General features: G+C 42.7%; 1 protein-coding gene across 1 annotated transcript in view; it reads right to left on the reverse strand.

Annotated features, from left to right (window-relative positions):
- The window catches only part of TTN (titin), a 285564-nt gene that overhangs the window by 233145 nt on the left and 39094 nt on the right, over positions 1-13325 (reverse strand). Inside the window, exons 33-42 of the mRNA XM_083403724.1 lie at positions 12509-12769; positions 11146-11409; positions 9599-9859; positions 9215-9475; positions 8297-8557; positions 7350-7491; positions 6352-6517; positions 4835-5066; positions 3139-3423; positions 2904-3029 (exon numbers count right to left, since the gene is read on the reverse strand). Coding sequence (XP_083259850.1) covers positions 2904-3029; positions 3139-3423; positions 4835-5066; positions 6352-6517; positions 7350-7491; positions 8297-8557; positions 9215-9475; positions 9599-9859; positions 11146-11409; positions 12509-12769 — 2259 coding nt within the window. The remainder of the gene's footprint in view (positions 1-2903; positions 3030-3138; positions 3424-4834; positions 5067-6351; positions 6518-7349; positions 7492-8296; positions 8558-9214; positions 9476-9598; positions 9860-11145; positions 11410-12508; positions 12770-13325) is intronic.

Consider the following 13325-nt stretch of genomic DNA (forward strand, 5'->3'; position numbering starts at 1 on the left):
TTGATCTGGGCCATGACAAAGAACTATTCTAAGGATAATTTCATGCTGTACTGAGTCATATGCAGAAACATTCATGAACAATACAAAGAGAGCGGGCGTTCCCAAGAACAATTCCCCATGCTCTGGTTCCACAAATATAGACATATAGAAACGCTGTAGCTTTCAACATGCACATCAAAATGATATATATACCCATATGAGCATATATATGTATATATACATAAATCATTCTGACATGCTTTTGCACAGCTCAAAATTTGCCAATATTTTCAGTGTAAACTCCTACATGCTTTTTATGATGAGATGTTTTTAAAAGTCCTATCAGAATTTTCTTTTTGTAGTTAGGGACACGATCCATATGCACCATGAGTGTAGCGCCAACCAATGCCTGGAAGTTCCTCTCTTTACCCGTATATCCCACCTACATATCAACATGGGCACATGGAGAGGCAGCATAGTTGTTATGTCTGGGGGAAATGAGTGGTCTGTGCATGCCTTCTTCATCCCCAAGTGTCAGGGAACTGCCATCGGAGCTGGAGGCGGAGAGGAGGCTCCAGAGGGATGGCGGAGAGGGTCCCAGTAGGGAGAGAGGTAGCCCATCCGCTGGGGAAGGAAATCAGCGTAACACCAGTGGAGAAGGGGGGCAGATGGGGGAATCGGAGAGGTGGCTCCAGGACTCCTCGCCGGAGACCAGCGGAGAGAGCACGGGTACTCCGCTGCCCACACCCACTTTGTGCAGAAGACTTCCGCACAGGCAGAGTAGGAGGAGACTGGGCGTCAAACAGCTTCTATGCTGGAAGAGGTTCAAGAAACGCCCACTGATGGATTCTGCCAGCGACTGAGGCAGCCACGGAACTTGAGGCTGTCCAGACAAAAAGGGTTCAACCAGGCAACCTAGCCAGGAGTAACGGCAACTTACGCACGAGCAACCCCTAGAACCATTACACCAAGCTACCTTCCCTCTTTCTGCCCCCTTCACAGTGCAACTCGTTTCTGCTTGGCGTATGTGTAACTCTCAAAGCAAGAATGAGGGAAACGGTGGCCCTCCGGATGTTGTTGGGTTCCGTTTCTCATCATCCCTGACCACTGGCCATGTTGGTTGGGGCTGATGGGAGTTGGAGTCCAAAAGGCCACAGGTCCCCCATCCCTGTCATTTTGTACATGTGCAGGCTGGAGCAGGGCAGGTGGGGGAAGAGAACTTTTTGAGCCCTTTTGGGGATCCTCAGTTCATCACCGATACACCCATCGTGCAAATGGATCGTACGTTCACGAATTGTTTTCCTAGGGATAATATCTCATTTCAAGTACCTATCTGTATTTATCTAATTTAAAAGCGAATTGTCCATTTGGATTTTGTGCGTCTTATTAAAAATCTATACTTATACTAAAAATAACTATCTGATCCAAATTTTAAAATATGCAAGAAGGAAGTATTGTGCGAGTTTCGGTAAATTCACTGGGGGAATTAAAAGAACTATAATGAGTGTTTTTATGTGCAAGTTGAACTATTGTGGCAGTACTGATGGTTTTAAAATTATGACGTGGCACTTCATTCTTCTCTTAGAATTATATAAAGCTCAGTGTTTTGGCGGGTAGGGGGGCATTTACCCAGATATCTAGACTGCTCAAATTCTCTCTCTCTCTCTCTCTCTCTCTCTCTCTCTCTATATATATATATATATCTGTAACCATATGCAAACAGTCAAACTGCTGGTGACCCGGGACTGTGGATCAAGAGGTCTATGTACTCTCAGATGAACTGGCCCCTCCATTCATTTCAACAAAGAGTACATAGCTCTTTGTTTCCTATACAAGCTCTTTTATAAGGAGCTCTGTGTACATATTAGGGATCCCACACCAGCAAGATATTGGAGCACACGTGATTTTAATTTGCCCAAGTCTTTTGCATATATGATGAGATCATTCTGCAGTTAGATATCTGGTTTACTGGGGGTACTGGTTATCAATGGTTTGGTTTCAGAGCTGGTTTAGCTGATCCTTGGATTCCATGAAATATGGTGGACAGGACAGGAGTAACGTAAATACTTTTAGCCATAAAATGTCTGAAGCATGGGCTGATTCTCACTTTACTTTTGGTACTCAGGTATGTGTAACTAAGTGCAAAATTCACATCTGACACTGAAGTATTATGAAGTTATTATGAAGTTATTATGAAGTTGAGAGGTCAGAATGGATTGCAAGTAATATTTTGGATAGGTTCTAATCTCTCTTCCACATTCCTTTTCAAGCAACTTTCCTAGTCATGTATCGCCTTTCTCGTTATATATATATTCCTAGAAAAATAAGAAACATATGAAGTGTACGTCTCTCCTTTAAAAAATAAATTGCTTGTGTCTACTAGGAAAAGCACATGATCCTTTACTGATGATTCCTTTTGGGGTTTTTTAAAACAATTAAAGGACACAATCCTAATTATCTTCTTCCTAATTCAACCTACATACTTAAACGCACATGAATTTCTACTCAAGTACATGTACCCATGTGCAAAAAGTAAAGTGAGAATTGATGCCCAGTGAAGATCCATACTTTCCACGGCAAAGTTGTGTCAGCAGCTGACATCCAAGGCTTTGTTCATTTTTCAGGCTCATTTGAAACCTAGGAGAGTGTGGCAAAATGCCACTTTGAATTAAAAGTGGAAGGATGATTACAACTGTGCCTACCTTTTTAATATTTAGTACTGCAAAATGGCGTCCATGGTTATGGAACCTCTTGGTCAGTATAAGACAAGTTAGGTTATTGTATACACACAACTGAATCTACATGGCTATGGGGAAGCCTGGCTTCAGTAACTGGTTTGTTTGCTTGTTGCTGTTTTTTAACCTACTAAGTGCAGCAGGTCGAACAAGGAGTACAAAAGTGTTTTATGACTTTGTTAAACTAACCTGTCCCTGTAACTCTGCACTGAAAGCAAGCAGACTGTCCCTCAGAAGTAATAGCATCGCGGAGTGGTGCGATAATAGTAGGTGGGTAAATTGGCACTTCTACATCAGGAGAAACAACTTCTGGGACTAAGGAAAAAGATCAAAGAGTGATTATTAGCCTCCATGGAAGAGCACACAGTGCAAAATATTGACAATGCCAGTTTCAAAAATGCTTGAGATTGCTGGGAGAGCTTGCCTTCCACGGAAAGGGATGCAGAAGAAGTGGCGACTCCATAGTCGTTCTTCGCTTCAATCGTGTAGACGGCAGCGTCTTCTGGGAAAGTCTCGATCAGCAACAGGGTGTATTCTTGGGCGTCATGAAGAAATTTGACCTTAAAGCCTGAAGAAAGAGGCTGTTCATCTTTGTACCACGAGATCTTGGGCTGCGGCTTTCCTGACACAACAGCACAGAAGCGGGCTGGCTTTCCAGACTCCACGGTGGCTGGCTGAAGCTCCTTCTCAATCTGGGGTGGCTCTGGAGCTATAATTAAAAATATATATATACATAATAATGCAACTAATTTCTAGAAAGATAGATTCCATTCCTTCCTTCCTATGATTGCATGCAGGTTTTTCAGCATTTATGTGACACGTAATGCAAGGTAACTACAGTGGTACCTCGCAAGACGAATGCATCGGAAGACGAAAAACTCGCAAGACGAAAGAGTTTTTCGTTTCTGAGTTGCTTCGCAAGACGGATTTCCCTATGGGCTTGCTTCGCAAGACGAAACGTCTTGCGCCTTTTTTTTAAAACCGCCAATGCATTCCTACGGGAAACCGTCAATACACAGTGGTGCTTCGCTAGACAAAAAAACTCGTAGAACGAAAAAACTCGTGGAACGAATTAATTTCGTCTTGCAAGGCACCACTGTAGATCTAGAGGAGAGAGGACCAGTTGCTAGCTGTAGCTCAACAAAGAGATGTTGGGCAACAGGCAAAGGGTTGATTTGCACATGAACAAATTAGCAGGTGGCTGTGATTGGATGGGACTGTGATGGGAGATAGCATGTTTGAAATCTCTGTCATATTAAACCAACAGCCAATTCTTGGCTGTAGGAAACTAGCACATCAGGACGATGACTAGGCTAGAAAGCTTTCCCTGACACAATGGTTTTCAGTGGTTGGAACATTCAAACCCATAATGTCCCACCACAAACATGAAATAATATGGTCCTTGAAAGACTTCATTACACTTTTCTCCCCTGAGTGTTGCTATTCAGGCCTAACTTGCAGTTTAGCCTTAATCATGGGGTTGTTCCAATGATAAATGGGGGGGGGGTGCTATAAAGTAATGGTGAATACTAGAAAATAATCATTTTTATATCTCAGATTAGGGCTGAAGTGTAGACACCTCTAAGAAAAATAAACTTGTCTGATCAAGATGACCAAGTACATGCAGAAGGATACAGCTTAACAAATAGCTAATCACAAGCAGTGCAAGCCTATGGATGTCTGCTCAGAGTCCAATTGGATTTACTGCCCTAAAATTGTGTATAGCAGGGGTGGGAAATCAGATGTGGCTAGAGTACAATGGCTATCATCCCTAATTGGCCGTGCTGGTTCGGCTGATGAGAGTCCAACAACATATGTAGGGCCAGAGGTTCCCTGCATTTGACAACACAGGACTGAAGCTTAACTACTTGCGTACTGTTGCTGAAAAGTGCGGCTTGAAATAGTTCAAAAGAAAACAAGAAGTGCAAAAAAAGAGAAAGCGGTATAATGCAGAACACAAATCTTGGCTGGCCTTGAAAGTCAGCCATTTCTTTTGCTTGTCACTGACTGCAATGTCATGCTGAACTTCAGCATTGGCAAGTGTGTTTGTGGAGACTACTAATGTAGCTTCTTATATGAATTAGTATTCCAATAAAAGCAAGATAAATCTGTATACACACCGTTCACATGGAGAGTGATGGAACTCCTGTTTCTTCCAGCTAAGATGGTGTATTCTCCAGCATCTGTATATCTAGTTTCAGTGATTGTCATCCGATGGACTTTTCTTTCCACCACATAGTGATATCTCTCCTCAATGTGGAAGTTGATCTCAATTCCATCCTTATACCAGCGAGCCTCAACGTCGTCTTCATTGACCTCAAACTCTACCACGGCTCGCTGTTTCTCAATGACCTGTCAATAAGCAGACACTAATTATTTCCCTCATTTCTGTTAGCCTATTCTATTCATCAAACAGTACAAAATAAATCTGTGATGCAAACAAAACAAACACCAGTGGTTTTTTTTTAATAAAAAAGGACTGTATAGATGTAGTTACATATTTCGCCTATCATTTCCCATTTGTATGTACAAAAATAGGGACCCACAACAATGGGTTGTGTTACACCCCCCAACCCTAATAAGTGTATCCTTGTTTAGGACTCTAGTAGCAGTCTTGCAGCCTTGTTCAGGGGGATTTTTTGACCTCGTGGGGTGCCGCCTTGCCATGCTATTCCCAAGCCACTGCAAGTCCGCGGGAGCTCAAGTAGATCAATTCCACACACACCCCTTTTCATTTGTTCATTTGTTTGTTCCTTCCTTCCTTCCTTCCTTCCTTCCTTCCTTTTTTCCAATTTTTCAATTGGCACTCAACATTCCTCAGCCCCTTGAAATCACCAAGCAGAATCCCTTGAACCTTAACAGACTATCTTTGCAGCTGATCTTTTTCTCATAGTTTACAAGATGAATAACTTTTCAAAATAAGTGGGGAAGCACATCACAATGTATAAGCAGCTCCAGATCTGGGTGAGATCTGCCAACAAAATGATCAGTTGTCCCTATACTACAGTCTTCACTTCTCTAGACACCAATAAAGGAATAATATCAGATCAACGCAGTGTGCACTTGGGAAAATAAGAGGGTTCTCATAATTTTGCCGGGGGTTGAAGAATTCTTAAAGGGAACTATAAGGTTTTCTTGTATGCGTTGACATTAACTGATTTAAATTAAGCTAGGAGGGGAAATGTAGTTTTATATTTTGTATTTTGGGGTGTGTTAAAAAATATCTAAGGGGACATTAATACATGTGAGAGAGCCCTGTGCACAGAGTTTTGTTCCAACTGCTGAAGAGAAAGATCATTGTTCAATTTAAGAAGCGCTCAGTCCATGAGAGCAATGCTCCTCCACATGGCTGTGTACCTTCTTTGGCATCTGATTTTGCTTACATTTTCACAATGGGGAATTCAGTATTTTTTCTAACTGAGATCTGGGAGGATCTTTGAGCAAAATGCTTCTACAAGTTAGTATGGTTGTTGGTTTCTTTTTATAATTAACACCTGAACATTATTGTTTGGTGGAACCGAAGTTTCTCCACAGATTTTTGGCACCGAGTTTGGAAAATCTATTTGAGAAACTGACGTTTCAGTGATCAGGGGCAGGCCGGCTGTATTGGTCATCAAAACAGTAGGAAGTACTATACCTGGACGGTTTTTTGAAGGCTCCTGATGCGAACATCACGCCCTTCCACTACCAAATTAGCGCTGGACATATTTCCTCCTGCCACTACTGTGTACTTCCCAGAATCAGACATCTTTGTGGTGGTAATCAGGAGGCGATGAACGAACCGTTCTCTCTGAACTTTCATTCTAAAAATAATGCAAGCAAATGAAACTTAGAAAGTGTGGTCTCTTAACATATCAATAACTATACAGTGGTACCCCGCAAGACGAATGCCTCGGAAGACGAAAAACCCGCTAGACGAAAGGGTTTTTCGTTTTCTGAGGTGCTTCGCAAGACGGATTTTTCTAAGGGCTTGCTTCGCTAGACGAAACAGCCCTGCCTCTCCTGTCATGGCGACGGTCGCACGCTCGCTTCCCCACTCCTCCGGCTCCCTCCCACCTTCCAGCCGACCTTCCGACCTTCCGGCTGCCTCGCGCCGCTGCCCACCGCCCTCGCGCGCTCCCCTCAGGAGCCATTGCCGCCAGCAGCCAGCGTTGCAGCCGGAGTCACGCTCCTGAGCCCCGCCGCCCTCCAGCAGCCGCGTCGCGCGGTGTCCACAAGGTGCGGGTGAGTCCAAGGACCGGCTGCGGCAGCTGCCCTGCTTCTCCCCACCCCTCCCCGCTGTGGTGCTTCGCAAGACGAAAAAACTCGCTCTACGAAAAAACTCACAGAATGAATTAATTTCGTCTTGCGAGGCACCACTGTATTTATATGGTATGTTTGTTTGATTCAGAAGGTCATGCTCTTCCCTCAAAGCTTTCCCTCTAGCCCAATAAGTTCTGTTGTGTCTGAAAGTTGTCATATGGCAGAGTTGATGACTAGTACAATGACTAGCCAGTGTTGCCAAGTAACATTTGAATTCACCATCCATGTCCTGTATGCTTGTCACAAGCAGCAGCAGCAGCAGCAGCAGCTCTCAGGTCAAAACTTCAACTTTTCTTTATATTGATTTTTTAAAACAACAGCAACACAAATTACCTGTCTTCTAGCTGTAGCTCCTGTCCATCTTTCATCCACTGAACAGAAATGTCAGGTTCTGAGATCTCACATTCAAAAACAGCTTTTTTCTTCTCCACAACTTTTATGTCTTTGATGTGCTTTCTAAACTCAATGTGGCGAGCTAGGAAAAAACAATCCATGAGGGATATTGTCATTATGAGCCACTTTATAGTCCCAGACGATTAATAATTGCTTAATTTATACTCCTCCTTTCCACATCAGAGCTCAACAATAATTAGCTGACAACAATTCCCTGTTTGTTATATGCACATTTACAAAGCACGGCAAAACGTTTTGTATTGAAATTAAAATAACAAGAGACAAAATAAGAAGCAGGTAGAGTAATTTCAACAAAATAAAATAATTAAGACATAGCAGTAAGATTAAAGAAAATGGGTTTCTTTAAGCATTTCTTAAGTCACTTAACCAGTTCAGCCTGTCGTATCTTTTGGCTGACATTACCAATTTCAGCCACATTTGGACAGTCATAGCTTGGTGAGCATAGGCAAAAAGTTCATTTATTAATAAGCTGAGATATGAATGAGTCTTTAGCATGTGCATATAGCTCCTTCAATTAACCACAGTTTTCTGGTTTGTCCAAACTGGGAAGCTATGACTACCACCTTTGGAACAAACCAGGGTATTAAACAATGGCATGAAGTTTCTTTAATATAATTTCAAAAAAAGAAACTCTGCTTAATTAGAGGCTTCCTGGTATAACTGCAGCTCATGCAAACGAAGGAGTGAAGGGGCTACAAGCATTCCAAAAAGGTTAGGACACATGTCGGTTCAGGATTATCCAAACCAGTTCAGTAGTGGATCTGTTATTGGCATGCCACTGTAACGGCTCATCCACACTGCTCGGGATTGATGTTTGCTTCAATTTAGTGCTAAAGAGCTAAAATGGATGGAAGAAAACTTAATACCTTCCACATATAAAGTTGCAGATGAAGCAGCTTTCCCAGCAACAAAACTGTATTCCGCAGCATCTCCAAAATGCACATTTCTTATCGAAAGTGAATGTGTAAGTTTCTTAGTTCTAATCTGGCACCGGTCCGTGGATTTTATTTCCACACCGTTCTTCAACCATTTGTATGTAATGCCTTCATAATTAACAGTCACTTCAAAGGTTATTGTATCTTTCTCTTCTGCGTTGATGTCCTTCAGCATGGATGTTATCAAGATAGCTGGTTATAAAGGAAATAAAAGGGAAAATATTTCATCATTGTCATCATCATCATCAAACTTATCAGTTGCTTTTCTTACAAAAAGTAAACTCAAAGTCACTTCCCACAACAAAAATAAAAAATAAAAAATAAAAAATAAAAAATAAAAAATAAAAAATAAAAAATAAAAAATAAAAAATAAAAAATAAAAAATAAAAAATAAAAATAAAATAAATAACATATATATTAAAACCAGCAAAATCTAAAAAACCCAACTCGTATTGATTTCATATGCATGTTTTTGAAACACGAATCAATGAACTTCGCAAAGAAGAGAAAACATATTGCAATTTTCTAGAACAAAAAAGTTTGGAAATTGAGGGGCTAAGTCAGGGGTTGTGGACAGGATCCAGCTGCTGGTCTGGATTCTGAGGTCCCCCCCTCCTGTTGACCACTTAGACATGTGGAACGGGCTTGCTGCCTGTCAATCATCTGACATCACCATGATGTAATTAAGTCAATGGATACATTGGCACCACATAGATTCAGTGAATCCCATGAAAGTAGGCCGGCTAAACCTTTAAGCCCCTAAATTTACAAAGACTGAGAATAAGAGGCTGTGCAATGTTAACTTTACTTCAGGCAAGCATTCTGTGTTCATGTCCATTTTAAACTTACGTTTCACTGTCAGGGTTGCGCTGACTTTGTCATTTCCGCAGACAAAGGTGTATTCGGCAGAATCCTCACTGCTGGTGTTCATGATGTTGAGCTGATGAAGCTTTCCCTGAACCACTATTTTAAACTTCTCGCTCATTTCAATTTCTACTCCATTTTTCAGCCACACAGCGGGCACATTGAAATGAGACACCTCACACTCAAAAGAGGCAGTTTTGGTCTCGGCAACCTCAATATTTTTCATGGTCTTTGTTATGTGCACAGCTATAGAAAATAATATTGACAAAACACACAATTAGATCGTCTTTTATAACATATCGTGAGGTACTTTCAGTCTGATATTCGATAATGGAGCTTGATTCTAATGATAGATTTCTTTTAACTCACTTTCTACAAAGAGTTTTGCTTTGCACTCAAGTTGTCCTACTACTGCTGTGTATTCTCCAGCATCAGCGGGAGATATATTTTGCAAAGTCAGCTTGTGGACTTTCCTCTGGGAGCTTAGTCGGTATTTGTCGCTGGGCTTCAGCTCGATGTTCTTGTGGAACCATTTGACTGGGACGGTGTCATGGGACACACTCACTTCAAAAGAAACAACGGCATTCTCCAGAGCAGTCACATCCTTGGGCTTCTTGATTATCTTGACAGCTTTAGGGAAGAAGTAACCAACAATTTAGTTAAATGCTTGGCTTCAGTTAAAACCACTGTAAGACAATTGGCTTCAGAACTGGAAACTGCAAGAAGTTTTTGTTTCCCCGAGTTGAATGTAGCATGGAATAAAAGAGGCAGCACTGCCCATAATGAAAGCCAGTGTGGTATAATATTTAAGAGGGTTGGACTAGGAACTGAGAGAGCAGGGTTTGAATCCTCACTCAGCCCTCACTCAGCCACGAAGCTCACTGGGTGACCTTGGGCCAGTCACCATTTCTTAGCCTAACCAATCCCACAGGGTTGTTGTGAGGCTGAAACGTGGAGGAGCAGAACCACGTACACCACACAGCTTGAGATCTTTGGAAGATAAAGGTGGTATACAATTGTAATAAATAAATGTTTTGGGCTCTCAGTATGTTTCCAAGCACGATTTAAAGTGTTGGTGCTGACCTTTAAAGCCCTAAACGGCCTCTCCCCCATGTTCAGCCCGGACACTGAGGTCCATCTCCAAGGGCCTTCTGGTGTATCCCTCCGTGCGAGAAGTGAGGTTACAGGGAACCAGGCAGAGGGCCTTCTCGGTAGTGGCACCCAACCTGTGGAATGCCCTCCAGGGCTGTCTTACCCATAGGCACTAGGGGTGCGGTGCACCTGTGCAACGGGATCTCAGGGACGCCAGGCTGAGAGTCCAGGGCCTGAGAGTTGAGTCCAGGGAAGAGCTTGCCCATCGGTCGGAGCACCGTGGTGGGCTCTTGGGTGCTGCGAGTTTGGGGATGACCAAGCCAGCAAGACGCTGAGGCAGCTGGCCAGCTCCACCCTCCTGCACACCTGGGACTGGGCAACCCAGGGTGGATCTTTGCACCCCAGTGTCACAAATGCTTAAAACAGCCCAGATGCCCTCCCATCAGATGTCAAGGAAATAAACAACTCCCTGACTTTTATAAAACATCTGAAGGCTGGGGAGGCCTGGCCAGATGTGTGGGGTATAAGTAATACATCATCATCATCATCATCATCATCATTATTACTATTATTATTATTATTATTATTATTATTATTAAAATTGCATGCATCCTTCCTGCCATCATCTCTGTTCACAGTCCCCCCCCTTTTTTAAAAAAATGTTTGTACCGCTTAAAAATACATCCCAGAATCTTTTACTAGAAATGATAATAGGACAGAGCAAATGAGTGTTGACAGTGTGGGGAATGATGTGTCTTTATCATACCATCATTCAACTTGCTTTAATTCTTCCCAGCCTATTTATTGTGTAGAGGCTGACTTACTTTCAACATGGAGTCGCGCATTGGCTCCTATCCTTCCCAGTTTAAAGCTGTAGACGGACTCATCAGTTACAGCGCATTTCTTGACTTTCAGTGTGTGGGTTGTCCCTTCCACCTTGATCTCATATTTGTCACCAGAATGCAGCTCAACGCCATTCTTGATCCACTGAGCTCCTTTCACATCAGGATGAGTAAGTTCCACTGAAAAAACTGCGTCTTGTGTTTCTGTTACAGTCAGGTTCTTCAACGTCTTCTTGATTTTGACGGCTGTTTGAAAAGAGCAAATCAAATTGTTGACGTTATGCAGGTCGATATTATTATTATGTATTAAATTTCTATACCACCCTTCATCCAAGGATCACAGGGGGGGTTTACAATATATAAAAAACAAAAACACCATAGTAACAAACCCCCAGTTTAAAAGGTCATAGATTGTTTAATTACCCATAGGCCTGGTAGAAGAGGAATGTTTTTGCCTGGTGCCTACAAATATGTAACAAAGGCACCAGGTGAGCCTCCTGGGGAGAGCATTCCACAAGTGGGGAGCCACCCCCAAAAAGGCCTGTTCTTGTGTTGCCATCCTCTGGACCTATCGCAGAGGAGGCACATGAAGAAGGGCCTCAGATGATGACCACAGGGTCTGGCTTGGTTCATATGGAGAGAGGCACTCTTTGAGGTATTGCAGTCCTGATCTATTTAAGGCTTTATAGATGAAAACCAGGACTTTGATTTGGGTCCAGAAACTAATTGGCAGCCAGTGCAGGCAGTTCAGGATCGGTGTAATATGCTCAAACCTGGCTGCTGAATTCTGCACCAGATGAAGTTTCTGAGCCATCTTCAGAGGCAGCCCCACAAATAACACATTGCAGTAATCTAACCTAGAGGTTACCAGAGCATAGACAGCACACGTTAGCCTATCCCTGTCCAGATAGGGGCACAGCTGGGCCACCAGCTGAAACTGATGGAAGGCACTCTCCCCAGTCAAAATAGTCCTATCCTGAGAAACCCCTCTAAAAATGGTGTTAAGGTGGGTGCTGGTGAGAAGAAGGCCCTGCACCCCCTTTCTGCTGAACCTCTCAGGATTGAAGCTATATTGTGCTGTAGTGCTGGCTCATCTCATAACTGGAGTTCCCAGTTTACACAACTCTTAGGTATTTTGTAATAAAAATGTAAGAGTATAGCTACCAATTGCATAGCTGAAATATACTGTTAAGTTCAGACAAGCAGGTTCCATAGAGTTCTTACAGTCCATTCCCCCCCCCCCAAATATATTTTACAAATTATTAACCAGAATATCCATTTTAGGAGATTTTTTTCCACTTGTCCAGTGTGGAATGGAGGCAAACTTTCCCCACTGATTACTCACTTTCAACTTTCAGCTTAGCGGATGTTTTTGAAGAGGCCACTTGATAGGTATATTCGCCAACATCATCTACTTTGCTGATTGGGATATTAAGTCTCCTCTTCAAACCGTCGGATTCACTTTTGCAGCGATCAGTCATTGAAAGTGGTTTCCCATCCTTCAGCCACTGGCCCTGAGAGTCTGGATTGGTTACTTCACATTCAAAAACAGCTTTCTGGGATTCGGCCACAGTTAGATCAGTGAGGGGCTTTGAAATGGCGCCACCTGTGGGGAAATAAAGAACAAGCTTGTATTTGTTGTCCCTCTGATTAGATGCCTGCTGACTACACTAATAGTCTATGTTGATGGTGTTCCTGGTGTGGTAGCTGCTGCTATCTATGCAGACAGGCAACTGCTGCTGCCATAACCAGGGTGAGGGCGACGTAGATAACCTCGGGAGGGTGATGTGCTCCATAGCACTCTGAAGCACTGCACATTTGTATGTTCCTGTAAGTGACATTCCTATAGGCCACATTAAGTGGTGGTCCCAGAGAAAAACTGAAAAACAGAGGACCTTCTCAGTAGTTGCACCCACCTGGTGGAATGTTCACCCATCAGATGTCAAAGAGTTTAAAAATTATATGAACTTTGGTAGACATCTGAAGGCAGCCCTGTTTCGGGAAGCTTTTAAGGCTGCGTGTTTTGTATTATCCCTTTATATTTTGTTGAAAGCCCCCCCCCCCCCGAGTGACTGGGGCAACCCAGTCACATGAGCGGAGGTATACTTAATTAATTAAACCATCATCATCACCATCATTGCTGTATTGATCTCTTGGATCCA

Source organism: Podarcis tiliguerta (genome assembly GCF_965153285.1).
Source record: "Podarcis tiliguerta genome assembly, chromosome: 1".
Classification (NCBI taxonomy): domain Eukaryota; kingdom Metazoa; phylum Chordata; class Lepidosauria; order Squamata; family Lacertidae; genus Podarcis; species Podarcis tiliguerta.